At 42.3% G+C, this 20,138-nt stretch overlaps 1 protein-coding gene across 1 annotated transcript in view; it reads right to left on the bottom strand.

Annotated features, from left to right (window-relative positions):
- LOC121896936 (A disintegrin and metalloproteinase with thrombospondin motifs 20) overlaps positions 1-20,138 on the bottom strand; it is an 83,898-nt gene that overhangs the window by 45,731 nt on the left and 18,029 nt on the right. The window contains exons 6-12 of the mRNA XM_042411050.1: positions 19,099-19,223; positions 18,949-18,989; positions 18,503-18,608; positions 14,783-14,929; positions 11,439-11,580; positions 10,705-10,809; positions 161-306 (exon numbers count right to left, since the gene is read on the bottom strand). Of these exons, the coding sequence (XP_042266984.1) occupies positions 161-306; positions 10,705-10,809; positions 11,439-11,580; positions 14,783-14,929; positions 18,503-18,608; positions 18,949-18,989; positions 19,099-19,223 (812 nt within the window). The remainder of the gene's footprint in view (positions 1-160; positions 307-10,704; positions 10,810-11,438; positions 11,581-14,782; positions 14,930-18,502; positions 18,609-18,948; positions 18,990-19,098; positions 19,224-20,138) is intronic.

Raw genomic sequence — 20,138 nt, 5'->3', positions numbered from 1 at the left:
AGTATGCCATTTAAATTCAGGCTCACTTAATCTTGTTACTCGCTTTAGCTTGTTTACAACACTTATTCTTTTTTATTACTGTTCTTAGTGGTTTACAGTCTCACTCATATATTAATTGTATAACAGCGTTAATTGTTTTAAGTGTCTGATTCTTTCTTACTCAGGCTTGTTGCAGTCTCTTACGGTGCTCCGAGTTCCTCCACCACAGGACCTGGAGCAAATACTATAGGGCCCCCAGGGACCCCACTCCCCATGGACTGGCTGCAGATCCAACTCCTTGTTTACACACATCCCGTGTCTGCAATACTGATGTGAACACACACAAACACACAGAGATCCTGTTATGACTGTGGCATCATGTTGGCCATGACTGCATCTCATCATTCCTGAAGACAAACACAGCTCTGGTGCAGATTTAGTGCATGCTCAGCTGGGAGTGGTGTTCCTCTTTGCCTTCATAATCCTCTGTTTACACATCAAGCTATATTTTAAAAGAAATCCTAATTCAGTGATTAGCCTTGGGGAATGCATCCAACTCCTCCAGCTGTCCAAAGAGAGATGGAGGAGTGAGGGAGTGATAGATAGGGGTGCTGCAGCTGCTACTGGGCCAACGATGCATCTCTTTTGCTCTTGTTTTTGTATAACGGGCTGCTAAAGCGGCCCACATAGTGCTCAAGCGGCCCACATAGCGACCAGCCCACCTCCCGGTGTTCCTGATGGCCAGTCTGACTCCGGTTCCTGCTCGGCTCTTCTCACATGTCCCAACTTTCAGTCACAGACTGAAGGCTGGGACTCCAAATCATTCATGTGATGATGAGAAAAACGCTTTTCATAAACAATATGGAAATCTATGGTGAGTTGTAGAGACAATTTGATGCAAACAACGAGATACATAGGACACAGCCTCTTTCTTTGCACAGTGTCGTAAGCCTGATGTGACCCATCTATAGAAAATGTTGTTAGACCTTCAACGTGAAATCAGTTTGGTTACAATAAGAAAACATTTGAAAACAAAAACGATTAGCTATGCCATAGACAGTGGAGTAGCTTGGATTGTAAATACAAAATTACATAATAAAAATCTTTAATACAGTAGACCCAATGTGACAGAAAATAAGGCGCCTGCTATGAAACAGTGCGTACCCACTAACCAACCTTTGCCAAGAAGTGCTAACACTGCTTTCATAAGCAAAGCACGGCAGGCCCATTTCCCTTTGTGTGTAACTAAATCCCCCTCTCACTGTGTTAGATATCGGAGGGTCCTGTTCACTGAAAGAATGCAGGACAAGACGGCGTCTGTCTATGTACGTAGCCCGCCGTCCGGGCACACAGGCATGGGGAGCAGTGGCACCGTGATAAGGAAACTCTAGAGTTGTGATAACAAGAGGAACAAAGTTCATTACTGGCTTGACTTCAGCAGCTCTCTTCTCCTGTTCAGCTACGTGTCCTGTTCACCTATGTTTTAAAGCTGTAGGTACACCGCTTAAGACCTGTAATCTGAACAAGAGGATGTTCTTTGTGGACACCGCAGTGTATTCATTTGCACTGTGTTTCAGAGTTTGCTCTGCTAGTGCAAGTTGTTACTTTCATTGCCAGCTCCTTCCAGATGAGAAATGCAACCATTATCATTTCAACTGGCTGCACGCCCATTCCACTACAAGACATTCAATCCCTGATTTCAGATAAAAACTGAGACCGTCTGTTCAGAACCATGTGAGATTTGCTTCAGTGAATTTTCATAATTACACTAATAAACCAGGGAGGATATCAATCAAAGTTGTCTCCTGGACAACAGCTAATCTGGCAACATAAATTCAAAACTTGCAGTCATTACCTTCAGTGAACACCTGCAAAACTGCAAAGTCATACACACATACACAGAAACACATGTAGCCATATACAGAATCTGGCACTGCTGGCTCTACTATCCAGGCTTAGTTTGCATGTGTGTTTTACACACTTGTGGGCCTAATGATGGAGTGTAAAGTAGGTGCACAATGACAGACAGGTGTTAACAGCCGTAGGGTATGGACTACACAAACATTTCTATAATCCATACATGGTCTGAGTAATAGCCTGGGCCTTTCTTCTGAGTCCACTGTAAATGCAAACTGAAGCTATTGATAATTTTGTTGGAGCACTAACAATGGATTCAGAGAACAATTCAAATGAAAAGCACAAAAGGGAATGCGATAAAACATCCACAAGTGAAAATGGTTTTCACACCATGAAAAGACAAACAGGTGCTGGTCCTTACAGATTAAGCAATCTCCTCAAGAAAAAACTGAGCTGAAGACCTGGAGTTCATGGAATTGTCGAAGATACACATTTTGAGAAGTAAATCCAGAGTTTTCCAGTGTCACAACAAAGAGTTTCCCTCTCTTTACAGCTCTCATATCCCCTTCCTCCACCTCAGCTTAGGGACTGTCAACCCCAACCTGAGCATCCCTTCTATACCTCCTTTCCATAGCCACCCATCCCCCTTATCCCCCTATGGGAAATTGCAAGGGCCACGCTGGGACCACCACAGTGCAACCCGGCGGCGGGACCCAAGGAACTGTCAAACACAAGGCGGACTGTCTGTCAGAGAGGACCAAAGCCTGTGTAAGCCTCTGAGGCATTCCACTCCCCCCGCTGGCACCCTGTGTTTACAACCGTTTTGTTTGGCTTGAAAAGGTGATGTGGGTGAAAAGAAGAAAGAAGGAACGAGAGGAGTGGAAGGAAAAAAACATCTGTGTGATGTATGTGTGTGTGTGTGTGTGTGTGTGTGTGTTTGCAATGTGAGCATGCACATGACTGTGTGTGTGTGTGTGTGTGTGTGTGTGTGTGTGTGTGTTTGTGTGTTTGGGGGGGTGTGTGCACATGTGTGAATGTGTGTTAAGTGTGAGAGTGATTGCTCAGAGTCTGAAGGCATCTGGGTGCCACGCTCAATTCCAATTAGCCTCTCTTTCCGAAGTGCACAAACACACCCTTGGAAAACGCTGAGGTGAAAGGCAGTCTTGGCAAATCTCAAACAAGCATTAAGGACCCTTTCCTAGAAAGATTGTCAAAATTTGCCCTCAATTGGGAATGTGTTGAGACATTTGAAGGTCTTGTGAGAGAAACTTGTCCAGCTGTGACTAGCATGTGTTTCAAATTAGGAATTTTACAAAGACACACGCTGACTCACCAACTCATACCAAGACATGCGCATATGTGCATACACATATATCACATGCATGCATTTTCCACATACTGTACATAGATATAATGCACGCAGGCAAACATATGCAGTACTTTCACCTCTTTGCTCTGCAATGACACACCAACAAACACACCCTGCTAAATGAAGTTGAACCAACTCAGCCATACAGCCAAGAGAATAGTTACCAGCATGCTAACCCCGCCAGTGGGAACAGTATCTAAGGACAGCAGCATCTGCTCTGAGCTCTTCAGCTGGCTGGTTTGGAAGTTAGCGCCCTGTAATTGCCAGGAAACTGTTGCAGAGAGCACCTCATTTCTGAACCCAAGCCATACATCACTGCAGGAATGAGAAGGCAGAGGACTGATTTAAAAAGCCCTCCGCTCTTTCATTTTAACACAGCCATTTCCAAAAGGCATCACCTTTCATGTTGCGGTGTCTTTCTCATGGCTCTGGGTTCGGAGTTCACTTTGGCCTTAGCCTGTTGGGGGTTTGTGTCTTTGTCTCTAACGCCCTGCAGCGAAACCCCTGTCTTTTCTACAATACACAATTAAAACAGACTTCAATCCTAAAAAAATCTGAAAACATCTGGAGCCAAAATGGCACAAGATGGACCACCATTGTTGATTTTCAATAAGGCATCAGTCACTATCACACGTCAAATAATTTGACCTGGAGGTGAGACACAATAAAGGGCCCATGAAGCCATACAGAAGTAAAGAATTCTCTGTTAAGATCTCTTTGGGAAAGCAGAAGAAAGGAAATAAGTCAAATGACAGCTGTTATTATAGACTGGATTTACACTGACTCATTTTTCAGCTATGACATGCATTTTTTTCCCTGTTAGTTCCATATTTCCTCTTTCTCCTGTGTTAAAAGGGTGTTAAGACAAGAGGAAGAGAAATGATGGGAGGGAGAGGAAGGTGAGCAAAAGAGACAACATGATGCAACCATGACCCCAACCAACCTCTCCTTACTCACTGAATCTCCTTACTTTGTTTCCTATCTTTTTTTTCCACCCTCTGTGCTCTCTCCTCCCCCTACATCTTTCCAAGAAATGTAAAGGTTGTCATTAGAGTCAATGACTAGTTTGGCCCTGTCAGCTGTTCCATTCACCTGAGCTTCAGAGACACTTTTACCAGGTCTTTCTCACTTATCATCATCTCTGTACAACTCTGCAGATAGCTGAGCTATTCAATATTTTTATTATTATCAATGGATGAAATGATTATGTGTATGTCAAAGGGGACCCTCGAAGAGATAAACCTACAGATAATTTTCTTTGTACTCTGAAGATTTTTGTTTTTGGAAACAAAACATTGATAAACTAGTGTCACCATATAAAGTTGACATGTGATAGCAAACAGTTGCATATTTACAAATTGAGTAAACACAAAGCAACATTAGCATTCATTTGGAGATATTTCTATCCCTGTGATGAATGTAAGTCTAATATCACTCTCCCTTTAGCTCTGTTTTTGTTGTCACCAACTCCTGAGGGAAATATCTGACTATTTAGCTGAACAAAAATGCTCATGGAGGTGGTGAGAGTGAACCAAAACAGATACGTTTTTGGCTGTAAAACCCAAACGAGTTAAGTAAAAGAGGCTAAAACACTCCGCAGAGCTGAGGCTAACTGTAGAGTCAGGTAATAATTCTCTGTGGTAGTCATGTGATCAAATTATCCATTTATAATAGAAATATTTAGATAATAGCAGCTTGCCAGCAAATTCTGCTCACATCAAACTGGTTTTCAGCAGCAGCTGGTAGCTGTTTTCACCAATAAGCTCTGGTGAACTTACTGTATGCTACATAAGCGGGAGACAAACAAAAGTTAGCAACTAGCTGGAGAAGAAATTTGAACATATGACAAGCTAAAGACACAGCTATATTTCTCAAAAGTTGGTGGAAATTTTGGGCTTACACATACAGGCTTACATTTGTCATTTGTGTCATCACTGTATATGTTGGATGTTGTGTTTCCAGGTTCCCGAAAAGTTTCTGTCATTTTGTATTTATTTACATCATCTACCTCTTTACAATGAATACACTTTTTAAACAATAATTTGATTTTGATAACTGAGTGTTAGGACATACATTTTTGTCATAATTCAACACCTAACCAAATACATCATCTGCCCCTCTCCAACAATCTAGAGAGCCAGTAATGAAAGCTCCACTCACTGCCTACCGGACACAGTAATTCCATCAGCAAAGTACGTGAATGCTAAAACAACAATCCTCTTGTTAGCCCAAATCCACAGATATGTCTGTGATGATGGCAAATCAAAGTGGCAACATCCTGCAAATATCCAGAGATTAGCTGAGAGTGACACTGATACCAGTCTCACAATCCCAAGTTACAGTACAGGCACACGCACAGACACACAAACACACACATACACACAAACACACACCCCGTCCCAGCATCGTACGACAAGTCTGTCAGGCTGCCAGGAGGCTCCAGCCAACACTCACCGCCTCCGCCAACAGACTCCATTCTGCCCTGGCTTCACTTTTCAAGACCTCACTATCTCACTCTAATTGGCTGAAACCAAAGCAGGTTGTCATTCTTTTCCCGAGGAATGTTCTGGAAATCAAAAACAACTTCCCGTTTATTCACTTACACTAACCACTCAATTAAGCCCCTGTTAAGAGTATCTGGGAAAGCTTTTTGCTTTTTACACACCTAAAGAAAAGCTTAGTAAGGAGTCATGATAATGAATGAAATCAAAAACACTTGAATGTTTTGTATTTCATTTTGCAACAAATTGCAAAAAACATCTTTCAAGGGTGCTTTCAGTCAAGACCACACTTAAGCTATTCAATGAACTGCACAAAACTGAGAACAATGAGAACTTTGACAACAAAACATCACAGTTTATTTAAGCTCAGTTGCCACTTTCTTCCTCTGCCACCCACTGAGCGACAACGTGGTGAGAAGCAGCACAAGGACCTTCAAAGGGCGGGGATGTGGATACAGGGCCAAGCGTTCCCCAGCTTTGGCTTGACAGGCCCTTATTGACCATGCTGGCTGGCCCCTAATCTACACACACTCATGCAGACGTGTGTGCAGACCGTGTGCTCACACTTATATTAAATGTAGATAATTCTGCAAGCATATAAACGCAACACACACAAGTGAAACCATGCATGTACTTGCACAAAAAATCAAAACGCACACACACAGGCACACAGGCAGGATCCTTTTGAAGAGTGAGAGGGACCGAAAAGGGGGGAGAGAGAAAGAGAAGGAGAAGAGAGGATGGAGGGAGGGTGGGAGGGTGGTGGCGGTATTTATAGACAACAAGTGATGGGATGCCCTCGTTAGTGCACGGCCCACTGAGCCAGATGACAGACGCGCCGCCAAGGGGTCATGTGACCGCATTACTCACTCCGGCGCCCTGTGAGAGGGCCTGTTGAGCAACAGAGAGGGAGCGAGGGAGGGAGGAGAAGCAGAGAGTCAGAAAAGAAGGGGAACAGAGGGGGAGAAAACTACCCATGAACCCTACAGTGCCCGTTGCCCTATTTCAACTAAGCTGTATACAAACAAACTTTTTTTCACTCTTCATTTTGGGGACGTGCCTCTCTCCTACTTTTTGGGCACTGACCTCAATTACCCGATGCGCTCACAACTTTGTTTCGTAACCCGACAGAACAAAAAAATCTCCCCACACAAGAGGTGACAGCTAGCCTTTGAGAAAATGTCTTTTTTACGAGAGATGACATTTCCCATGTAATAATTTGGAATGACACGGTAGGCTTTGGTCTAATGATAGGCTAAGAAAGGGATCTTTAAAGGGGAGCTGTGGTTGCTAAGACAATACATGCTGCTAGTTTTCCCCCATAGAGGCCATAGCTGTAATCCTCCAGATCTGACAACCCCCCACCCCACCTCCACACACTCCCCTTCAATGCCCTGTAGACACCTCTGAGCCAAAAGCCCGACCCAAGACCCTGTAAACCTTAGACCTGAACCTCATGACTAGTTGTAGGAAGAAAGAGAAAGGATAGAATTGGTTATAAAGAGGGGGCAGGATAAGAGATGAGAAGGTATAATATTTTAAGTACACTGAGCATATCTCGGAAAAGAGAAGAAGAAAGATACAGGGCAGAAGGAAAAATAAGTAGGACAAGTAGCTATAGGATGAAAGAGATACGAAGAAAGACTAATACAAAAAGATACAAGATCATCAAGAAGAATTATCTGCTTTTGCGGATTATCAGACTTTTGAGGCTAGCATACTGATGAACACAAACATACTCGCGCACACAAACACACCACACAGAAATACCACATAAAAGCACTCTTGTATGGGCAGGTGAGTGTTGGTGCAGGGACCCCCTCGCTTTCAACTCATGCTACTTCAAACAGCCCCCTGCATGAAGATGAGACTGGGCCCTCGGCACTGCAAACAAAGGTGGTGCCACCACTCACACACACAAAGTAATGAACAAAAAAATACAGTAAACATCCACCATTTAAAGATCAGATATGACTTTATCCACAATAACAGTGGGGCTCTATGTCAACTGACCTGTTGACCAGTCAAATTCTGAAATATCTCATTAACTATTGGATAGATTACCATAACATTTTGTACAGACATTCATGGTCCCCAGAGAATGAATGCTACTGACTTTGGTTATTCTTCAACTTTTCTTCTAATGCCACCATCAGGTTGACATTTGTGATTTTGAGTGAAATGTCTCAACATTTATAAGGTGGATTGCCATGAAATTTAGCCCAGACATTAATATTGTATATATATATATAATATTGTATATATTATAAATATAAAATTGTAATCACTTTGGCAATCCACTAACCTTTCATCTAGTGCCATTACCAAGTCAATTGTTATTTGTCCAGTACTTTAGTTTATGTCCAAATACCTGCAGAACTAATGGCATTCTCATCATCCTCAGCTTCACTTTGAATTTAGTGCTATTTAGAAAATATTAGCATGCTAACACACATAACTAAGATGGTAAACATTATACCTGCTAAACATCAGCATGTTAGCATTGTCACTGTGAATGCATTTGCATGGTTATGCTGGCATTTAGTTCAACAGCCACCACATTTGTTCGCAGACTCTTGTTTAGAAAATGCGGAGGGAGTGATTAATTATGTGATCTTGGGATCAAAAGATGTCTAGGTGGGTAGGTTAAAAGTCCAGTGTGTAGACTTTGATGGCATCTAGCAGAACGGACTCAGCAGAAATGCAATATAATATCATAAGTATGTTTTAATTAGTGTATAATCACCTGAAAATAAGTATCGTTGTGTTTTTGTTACCTTAGAATGAGCCCTTCATATCTACATAGGGAGCGGGTCCCATTACATGGAGCCCACCATATTGCACCACCATGTTTCTACAGTAGCCCAGAATGGACAAACAAAACACTGGCTCTAGAGAGGAGATTTTCGTGTTTTTTTGTGAGTTTTGCAGCCACTGTAGGTTCTCCTACATGCTTGGAAGGGGAGGATGAGGGGAAGGGTTATCAGTTGTTGCAATCTGCAACCTCACCGCTAGACACCACTAACACCTACACACTGGTCCTTTAAAATGGGGCTAAATGTGGTTGAAAAGTAATTTTTTTTAGACTTTTAGGTTACACATAAACAGCATTTAAATTACTATACGTCAGTGTGAATCAGGTCCTCCCCCTACACACTGTAATGCAGTTGAAACAATGGTTTTCCTTTAACTTACACATCCAAAAAATGTTCACTTTTCAAACTAATTGAACCTGGTTTGAACCCAGATGTCCTAGTGTTATTGATCTGCAAATCACCAAATCAATGTTTATGGGGTTTCAAGCCCAAACATCCATTGTAATCTAGCTAAGTCAGCTCAAGTTGGTTTAAGGGCGTGTAGTTTATTAAAGCAAACCACTTGGTTTAATTAAACTAACACCATGTATCCTGAAGTGTTACTCCCACATAAAGGCTGACACCAGTATGGGAGCTGCGATCCCAGGACCATTACTGTTTAGTCGGGGTTGTTGTAGTTGGATTAAGATGTTAGCTATACCCTGTTAACCTCTTCTCGCTAGACAGCCCTTATCCAGGACCTAACATGGTGAGGTGGGAGATGGAGCCAGATGAAAGGATATAAGGGATATAAGACTTACATGGGCCCACACTGCAAAAGACTCCTGGAGGGCAGAAGGTTAAGGAAAGAAGAGAACCCTCCTTCTCTCTCTCATGCATGTTCCGAATGCTAAACACCAGCCCACCATATCCTCATCCCCCTGTACCTCCTCCTAGCTCTCCTCCTCCCTCTTCTCCTCCCGCCTCCTGCTCTGCAGAATCACTGATGTGAGATCTTTTGTGAGAGCGCTGGCTGGCCTCAGCCTGGGCTCTGTTACGGCCTGACCACTGACCCACTCACCCGCCTTTTAAAGAGGTTTTAGGGTCATGGGTTCACAACAAGGTGACTCAACTGTGAACGGCGGGCGGCATCCTCTTTCAAAGGACCCACGTCTTCACCTTTCCCTCTCAAGACTCTCTCTCCTTCTTTTTCACCCCCTCTGTCTCTCTTTTCTTTCCTCTTTCTCTCTGTCTCTCTCTGCCCCCCTCCCCTGCAGCCCTTCTTTCCATGTATCCTCAGTGACTGACCCGCCGTCTCAGCCCTAATTAGCATAGCATCCCAGAGCGAGGAGAACATGAAGGCTAATGGGGGTTGGGGCCCCGTAACAACACTGAGGGTAAAGCTTCAAGTTTCTAACTAGGGCCATCACCTGACCACATTTACATGGGCTTCTACAACCAGAAAGCAGGCAGGAGAGTAATGCATGATAAATTATTCCTTTTTCTTGGTGGAGAAAGTGAACTAGAAGGAAATCAGAATTCAAAGTGGCACTGCATGGGAGGTTTGGCTTGTATCAGTAATGTATTTTGTCTAAGGTGCAATGAGACCAGCTTTAACAACACTGCTGACTAGTAAACAGAGGAAATACATTCAGTGTTGCAACATGGCAATTCAAAACAAATATTTAAATCTAACCCACATTTGGGTTAAAGCTAGCCCAAACTGGTTTCATGGTAGCTGTAAATGATCGTATTGTTCTTACCCTGCTTCAGATACCAGAGGTGTGGGGTTTTTTTTGCATCAGGATAATTTAATGCAACAACTCAATGGCACATTCCCCCATGGAAAGAGGATAAGATGTTGAATATGTGAGATACAGATGCATTACATCCCAACATGCAAGAAGTAAAGAAGACACTTCACCATATAGCTCAGAGTTTAGGAATTCCATTGTACAGTATACAGTTAGGACACACTTTGTTTGTGTGGCACTTTTCACTATGCAATCAAAGTGAATTCAAAAAATTCATAAAAATGTCACCTCATTATCATTATAGTATCAACTGGGAACTACATCAACCTTGAACATCAACTTCCACCCAATAAGCATCCCTCTACCAAGTGAAACATCTGAAAGAAAGTTTCATCGAGCAACACAGATCAACACGTTGATAAGACCATTGCATACATTTTCAAACTTACCATTCCATGACCACAGTCAGTCCCATCAGCCAGTGGCATGTGTTGCGTGCGACATCCTTTATGGTCCCCCTCTGCACTTGTACACCACAGCCGTTTGCATTGTTTCTGCGTAAAAAAAAAAGTGAGCACTAGCAATTAATCATTGTGGCAGAATAAAAAAAAAAATAGTTTGTCCATAATGAGTGCACATTCTACAGGTTTCCAACACAGTTCACCTGTGACTGCTGTTTCCCTCCTATATTTCCCTTCATTCTTGTGGGAGGAGGAGTATGTGATTGCAGTTCTCAGATCTCAGTCTTAGTAGCTGGGAACTGACATTCTCTTTTTTGGTTCATTGCTTTCCAGACATCTGTGAGATGCAATTTAAATGTGCCAGCATCATGTTCTAATTAGCCGCTATGCATTCAACAATAGGCTTAGTTAATCTGTCCCTTTGTATCCTTGAAAGGCATGTTATACATTACGTATGGGAAGAACAGTTGAATTGATTCCGTTGTACATTATAATAAAGTGCCATAAAAAGTACACACACAAAAATGAATACAGTTTCACATCTGTTGGCTTATATTGTATGGATAACTCATCTGCTCAGATTTTGAGGGTACATATGTAAAAAAGGTTTCCTGTACCTCTAGGTAGAAAATAACCATCTCAGATCTACTTCCACCTGAAGACCTAATTATTTTTTACTTTTTCAGTGTGGTTTTGCTTGCTTTGCATGCAAGCCAACTTACCATGTAAGGGCAAATTTGGGAACCAGGTCCAAACATCAGTTCACATTGTCTGTTGGCATTGTAGATTTGACCAGGGAGTAGGGTAGGCAGCTCATACGTCCTGCCTATAGGCTCATCAAGAAGGCACTCTCCGTAGCCGGTGCTATGTCAAAGAGAGTAGTTGGTGTACAGTAAATGAAAAGGAAATTATAAAACCATACAAGTGTGCACAAACAGACAAATGCACATGTCCACACACACACATGCACAAGGCAAACTTTCTTGGTATGAAAACTTTCAAGATAATCCAGTATTTTCTGACCCCACAAAGACTCAACATGTAACATCTCTTTCATAAGAGCAAAATAAACATCTCTGTGTCATTGTCTGTGACCATTCTCAGATGTGTTTTCCCTGTGGGTGGTCTGTAAAGTTACCTAACAGAGAGACTGATACCACTTCCCCTCAATAGCCTGTTAGTAAATGCTGTCACTATGAAACTGGAGTCAGGCGCCACAGACTGAATAAAACAGCATTTTGATACAGACTGAAAAGGATCTGCGCGCTGACCACATTTTTATCCAAGGCGTATTTCTCTGTGCTGGAAGCAAACAAGGGAATTTGGAATCATAAAGCACCTTGATAAAGTTACATAAGTCCCTTGCATTGCAGTATAATGAAAGATTGTGATGTATATCAGCCACACCCTACACCTCAACACAGTAAGAGACCACAAACACAGCTGGACTGAATGTATGCACCAGCAGCCTGCATATAAAATCATCAGCCTTCACGGTTGTGAAAAGGTCCTAGTCAAACATGTTAGCAGAGTGACTTGAGGCTCAAAGGATCTCTTCTTTTGTTGTTTACTTTTGAAAAAGGAAACTGGCTCATGAGACATGTATAGAAGTGTAATTACACAACATGTCTGCACCGCTCTGACAAATTTCATCCTGGATTGAGCTGCTAAAACACCTGCTCCACAAAGCACCAGCTGATGTGACAGGCCAATAATTACACAGGATTACCGTCACTTTGTTTCTGTCCCCTTTCATTTCCACCCATAATGTAAAAAACTGCAGTGAACAGTGTTGGCTTGTAGGGGAATGACTACAGTACGTAAGAGGAATAAACCAGCAGTGCCTGTCAAGGAATCATACAGACAGTCCCATATTACAGTGTCTTTCAGCAGTTGGTCATCTGTCTAGTCAGAGTCCTGGAACCTAATGGAATGATTATTAAGACCAAGACAGACAGACAGACAGAGGGAGAAGGGGTCAATGTGGTCACTTTTTAAATGAAACTTTTTTAAAGAGTATCGGCTGTGTGAATTCGAGACGGCGAGGCAATTTCTCTCTGGCACCAGAAGAGATTCCACAGCTGGCAGCCATTGGAAAACATGAAAGTGAGTTTATTTATAAGATGACTTATATTTGGCTGTTGTGTGCATGTCATAAGAGACTAAACAATAATAGTTTCCATGTACACCATACTGGGTATCCCTCAGCAGATAGCACAAGAAGGTACTCATATGTCACATTGATGGTTTTAGCAGAGGATTGAATGACACAGAGCATCACTGCACAGTGTTGGATCAAATAGCGCCAAGTAAACTGTAGCAATGCTCAGAGGTTTGTCTCTGACAGCATGTACCGCTTATTGTACATGGGGATATAAAACAAAATTAGGACAGAGGTTTAGTTGAATTTGGAGCCACATATAAAGAGCCATCTTGATTTGTTCAAGAAAAGAAAAACAGATTAAAAAAAGGATTCGACATGGGTTTTTTTTAAAGGTAGCTGCTGTTAGTGTGGTAAGCATAATTTTTGAAGTGTTTAATAGAAAATGATAGGGCTCGCCCACTGCTAATGATTATGTGGTTTCAACACCCAGCGAACACAACAATTAGTGGGTGGCAACAGTCAAAGATTTGCATTTTACTTTTATATTTGGATTTTGTGGCTTAAATCAAGCGGCACAGTGCCAGGGATGGAATGAATGGTTTCTTTATATAGCGGTTGACACATAATAACACTGCACAACAGCAGGACGCTTTTCATCAGCTCTCAGGTGGGGGAGTTCAGTGCACATTATTACAGCAACAGTGAGATAAGGGGGAGAAGGAGGGGAATCCTTTGCCTTTTGAAAAGGGATGTTGGAGAGGTGGCGCGGCCTTTCGTTTTTTAAACTGGTAGGAGAGTGGTGCAGATTGAATTTGCTCTTCAGGGAGAATGGGCAGTCAAAACACTGACGTACTTGACCAGGTCAGCCCACTGGGCAGGAGTGCCAGTGTAGAAGTGCTCGCAGGAATCAATGCTCCTCATTGTTGGCTGGAGACGGACTTCAAAAGCACTTGGACTACACCCCTCAAGGACCTTTCCCACCACTGTGGCTCCCACACTAAACCTGAAGTGCTGCTTTACTCTCTCCATACTTGTAGTGTTTGTTATTTATCCCATATGTTTAACAAATGTTAAGTTTATGTGTTAAATGTTTAAATGCATTTGACATGCATATCATACTCATACTGGTTTTTGTGTGGCAACCAGTCACGCACAGAAACCCAACACAGCTGACAAGGACCAGTCCAAATAATGAGGAGATTCATAAAGGTTCTCCTCATCTCATCTGAATGTTCCGACCACTCAGTGTTGAGGTCAGCACTGGCTGGAAACTACGGGACACACAACCTTAAAACTGCATATGAGGAATCGACTAATACTGCGTTCTCGAGATGCATCTGGTCAACAAGGCTGTCCTTTGTTTAGGCCTCCACAATTAACAGAGGAAAGGAGGCAAAGATTAAAGGGTCACGTCCAGGGAAGATCCAATTATAACTGACATTTCCCATCTTGAAGGGAAGTCCTTCACCAAGATCGGTGACCATGGTGCGCGTTAGGAGTTGCTGAATGAACCGTTGCCCTGTGCTACAGGTTTTGGTGTGGAAAGTGGAATAGTGACTAGATTACTGTTTGCCAAGGATCTTGAGAGCAGGGCTCTGACTGAGTGGAGAGACCGTGGAGGGGCTGCAGAAGATCCATCGCTCAGGTCAGCCGAGGAAGACCCCCGGATTCAAACAGGAAATACTCTTTCAACACCAGGCAATAACAACTCCACACAGTTTACATTGCAATGACCTGTCTACAAAGCACTGCAAGAGACGTGGAAGCTGTTTATTTAGCTGGCCACGTCACAACAACTAAAAGTTAAAGCACATTTAAAATGTGGATGTGATAATATCAGTTTGGAAAGGAAATAGAGAAGCATTACTTTCTCTTCCATGGGAAAAGGGCATCATCCCTACTCCCTTCATCCCCTACTATCCCTACATCCCTACTATCAAAAAAGACAGCTGGTGTACCTACTCTAGAAACTCTGTGATGTACTTGCGGCTGCACTTGGACCACGACCAGGGATTGGTATCATAGTTGAGGGTAGGAGCCATGACATGATACTGGTGCTTCATGCCTGCCTCCCGACATTTGGGGTTGTCATCGTGAGGCATATTGAACCTGGTGGAGAGAGGGAAAAAGAAAGGGAGTTAGAGATGGAAAAAGGGATATAAGGGAACACACACAAAGTGATTATCAGTTGCTTAATGGCTTAGGAGGATAAGTGACACAAGATTTACATTCAGTCATTTTGAACAGGGGATCAATCTGCACCATCCCTGTTGGCCGCCACACACAGCAACAGACAGATGTGTGAGTAATGCCACCCACTTTCACCTTTCTCTACAGTTGTCTGTTTCTCATTTCCATTCCCAAATGCATACACCTTCCTATTTGTGCTATCTCCCAAATGTTTATACTGTAGAATCCCCAAAAGGCTTCAATAAAACATGTACATTACCTACTTTTACTCTCTCTTACTCTATCTATTAACCTGTCCTCTCTACCATCACGGCCAACATGCTAGTGAGAATCACCTCCAGCTCACCCCTCAAAGGGGAAGGGTCACCATCTCACATTCTCAAGGGGCTTAATGCTGAGGGAAAGGTAGGGGAGGTAATACCACGCACATCAGCATACAAGTGTATGTTGCTCCAGTGTAAACAGGTATTGTCATAGTTTCACCAGAGTAGTTATTAGAGCTGCAACTAATGGTTATTTTCATTATTGATTCATCAGTCAAGTTTTTTATGTAATAAAATAGTGTTGTTGTATTGTCTGACCAACAATACAAAATCCAAAGATATTCAATTTACACAAATATAAAACAGAGAACAAATATTCACAATTGAGAAGTTGGAAGTTGGTATTTTTGCTTAATAAATTACTTAAAGGCTTAAACAATTCTCAAAATAGCTGGTAACTAATTTTCTGTTGATCCTCTAATTAGTTTATTGACTAATTGTTCCAGCAGTCATACCAAACAAGACAAGAGTCTTCACAGAAGAACAGATGTATAAAGTGAAGTACGCAGCATGGCATCTGCAAATTAATGAATTCATCCAGCTTGTCTGCGGTTGGCAAGCTCATAAAGCAAGTTTTCTTGATCATGTCCAGAATAGTGCAGTCCAATACGGATGTCCTGTTTTGTGCTGCGGTTTTGGCATATACCCATAAATATGCACAGTGCATGAACACATGCATGCACACGTATATATACACACAGGAACCCACACAGCTGTATGATGTCTCAGATGTTTACAACAGGATGTGGGTCAGTGCTGGGCTCTGGGCTGCGGCTGAGGGTCAATCCATACCACCATACAAACAAGACCTAGCATGGCTGGCATGAGGCCCACCCTACAGGGGCCGAGGGCCTGAAGACAAACACCCAGGGAATAATTAAGCCTCTGGCACAGTAATGAGCTCTGCACACACAAACTGAGCTTTTGGCTGATACTGACAACACTGAATCTGGCTCAAATAGTATTTGCAACTGTTCTTTCTCTCTATATGCTTGTGCACAGGTGCATCGGAATGATACAGACAGTGAGAGGAAAGTTCACATCACAAAAGTATTTATAAAATATAACAAGTGGATATGTTGCTGCGACTAACTAGACTTTGTTATTATCATGATCTAGGGATTTGTGTGTGTTTATTTGACTCATATTTAAACAGCACAAATGAGAATACTGGCTTGAAGTTCCAAGATTAGAGCCTTTTATTGTAATTAGGTTATAAATCAGGCAGTTTTGTGGCTCTCTGTTCAGAAACCTCAGGGGACAGATCAATACAAGAGTCAATTCCAGCAGGAGAGTACCAATCCCAACACTGAGTTATTAGCAACCAGAATGTCATAATTTTAAAGTCCACTCACTTTTAGTTTGAGTTCTTAACAGATTAAACCGCTTTGCTCTTTGTGCATTACACCCTTAATACCACGCTGCCAAGACAAAATGATTTTCTGCGCTGAAATTCTCATAAATAAGTAGGGTGTACTACTGGAGCAATGACAACTTGGTTGGGACTTTGTACAGACCGGCTGTACTTGAATTAGAGTCACAGCCAGCAGTGCAGTCTGCAGAAACAGCCTTTGTCAGCACTTCTAGACAAACAGAGCTTGGAAAATTGATTCCTGCACTGTCAGTGGAGTAATTTTATCTTCTTAGCCAGCTTGCTAAGGTTAGGCGTGATCAGGATAATGCCAGTGAAGTTTTGTGGTGTAGCCTTGACATTGAAAAAGAAAGTCTGTTTGCAGCTATAGACTTTAATAGACCAATTATTTGTGATCTCAGACATTTGAGGACTTGGTATCGTCTAATGACAAACTTGATTAATCCTTAAATGTGTCACCTTTAAACGGCTATCAAGTGACGCAGCCTTGCCCGAAAATCCCCATGATGGCTATTAGCAATCACACGTCCTTGCGGTCATCTGAGAAAGGCCTCCTATCCATTAGTCTAAATCTTTCTTTAATCTGCAATGCTCTTGAGTGGCTCCCACTACCTGACACTGGCTTTCCCAGAGTGCTAAACACTCACGCCTGTGAACGCTGCGATTAACCAAGAGGCAGAGCCAACTGGCCCTCCAGCTGCTTGAACTTTAGCATAAACAGATCCACACGAGATGTACGGGGAAGAGAAGGGGGGAGGTGGGGGGGGGGGGGTTGTAGACTCGTCCATCTGGCTGCTGTGGTACAATCTCTTCTCTGGAAGAATGTGTGAGCGGCAATGAGGAGGAAGAAGAATATCTTTCATTCTTACCAAATGGTTCATGGCCTCTCTCTGACACAGATCCTTTTTACTATCCTACACACACGGACATGGAGACCGGAAAGAAAACCCTCACTCACTTTCAAATTTTTACTCTGCAGAGGAGGTGGGCAGCAAGAAAGAACAGACACAAAAAGAGGGATGCTTTGTCATCCTCAAAAACCATTCCTATCTTACTGAGATGGAAAAGAAGATGAAGAAATAAAACGTGCTTCCAAATTTTCACCAAATTTAAATGAACTGAACTGAATTGCAAGAAAGAGGCGGTAATGAGTGATTTACCGTAATTTTGCCCCAGATGGATGTTTGTAATAACAGTGATTCATGTGAAAGATACAGTCATGTGTTTTGACTTGGCCATTTGGATACAGATTATACATACAAGCCTTTTTTCCACTTCACACATGTGGCAATATTTGCTTGTTGTGAAAACATTCTACGGCAGACAAGCGTGTTATGATAACAGTGTTTTACTCACTAATAGCCAAGTTAAAATGACGGCACTATGACATCTTCAGGTTGTTTTATCAGTCTTTGGGGGGGTGATATGGGAAGGAGGGCCGGGAACAAGTCAGCTCCCGAATACTAAACAGAATATTTAACCTTGTACTGTCTGATAAAGTTCACTGTGCCACTTTAAAGAAATCTTTGGATGTATTTACTGTATTTAGAGAACAGAGGGTTAACTTCTTGAGCTGTATAGTGAGGCATTATAGACTGGCATGTTATTAAAGGTCAAGTTTTCACTTTATTATGTTTTGCACCTGTGTCTGCTGCGCCCTACGTCTCTTGATAAGAGGGCTTTTGTTGGTCAGGACTGGCTATGGGGGGTGAGATGGGATGTGTGTGTGTGTGTGTGTGTGTGTGTTGAGGTAGGAGTGGGGGAGGGGTTTGCTACAGGTTCTGTGCTGCAACTTACACATGGCCCAGCTCATGAGCGATGGTGAAAGAGGCACTAATTCCATTTTCTTCACTGATGGAGCAGCTCCGATACTGGTCACACATTGTCCCCAGCTCTGCAAGTCCTGCAGGGTCACGTACACAAACAGAGACAAACACATAGATGCACATAAACACATACAGACACAAAGTTATTTGAAAAAAAAGCATGCTGCTTGAGTGTTAAAGGCGATTAAACCATCAAAACTTCTGTTCTGTAAGAGAGATTAGCCCCGCCACCAACTCCCTCCATCCTCCCTCCTCCTCTTTCTACCACTCTGTTCTGTCACTATAATATTATTAGCTGACAGCTTGCCATAAACTCATTACTGCACAGTTTATGAGCTGTGGTTAACGGAGTGGAAAGTTAATTGAAAAGGACTTGGGGTTGGAGATATTTTTGCAAAGAGAAAGGCAAAAGTTTACCTAATGTGTCGCATTTATCTTTCGCACGGCAGATGTCTTCCCTGAAAAAAAGAAAATACATACCATGCTGTTACCATTCTATGTAGAGAGGAATTAGCTTGAGAAACTCTTAGTTTTACTTTCAAATGAGGATAGGAGGTGAGTATGTACCTGGTGATGAGGAGTGCAGTGTCATGGTGAGAGGGATGGCTATCATCCTGGACATTTTGACTCTGCTGCCAGACGCAGAAGTTGTGGAGAGTAGTGGCAGCATTGAAACTCACTGTGGGCCCTTCCTGTTATGGGTGAAATACCAGTGGAAATGTGACAAAGAAACTGTGTGCACACATAGAAATGTTGAAAGTAGTAATGGTAGAGAGTAGGTCATTAAGTCTCATTTTAAAGGAGTATCTCGCATTTGTCAAACTATCTTATTCTCTAAGTGGTTGTTGGAAAAAAATGACATACAGTAGATTGGGGCGAAGATCAGAAGCCTCCTATAGCTTTCCAAACAACTTCAGTCTAGTAACAAAAATCACGTCAAACACTTGTCTTTCAGTTAGACCGTAAGTAAACACAGAAAATATCCCGCTTACACTGCCTCTAGGAACAGCTGTAGATTTCAAGTGGAGGTGTTTTAGTATTTTTGATGTGAGGTAGTTAGTAATTTTGAAATGTTGGCTAAATACAATACAGTCTGCCAGACAGTTATCCTTGATATGTGGGTCAATTTGTAGCGCAATAAGCCACAATTGTGTCCCTCTTTATCTTATGGTGGTAGTCAATAAAAACTGAACGGTGGGTACCTTGTTATTTTATTTTAGTCATTTGGAAACAAACCATCTTCTCAAACACTACTACTTGTCTGGCATACACAGATGCTAAATACAAAGCAAGCCACAACCTCACATTACTTTGAACTAAATAGGCATCCTTGCATTAGTACACATGGTCTGTTGACCAAGAAATCAACACACTATAACCAAGGTGGTGAGTAAAACATTGTCATAATGCAGTATGTGATTGATGCCCAGTTTGGCATATTCCTGAAATTAATTTAACTATTTAAGAATCAATTACAGTGACCAAACAAACTACAGTGAGACTCTTCAGCATCATCTCCTGTGCAGGTGGCTAGCGGCCTCACTATAGCATCATTTGTTTTCTGTCGAGACCTCTCCTGAGACTTGAGACTGACAAGGCAGGCAGTG

The sequence above is a fragment of the Thunnus maccoyii genome, chromosome 5 (genome assembly GCF_910596095.1).
Source record: "Thunnus maccoyii chromosome 5, fThuMac1.1, whole genome shotgun sequence".
NCBI lineage: Eukaryota > Metazoa > Chordata > Actinopteri > Scombriformes > Scombridae > Thunnus > Thunnus maccoyii.
The sequence above is the reverse complement of the archived record's forward strand: the minus strand, read 5'-3'. Positions and strand labels throughout refer to the sequence as shown.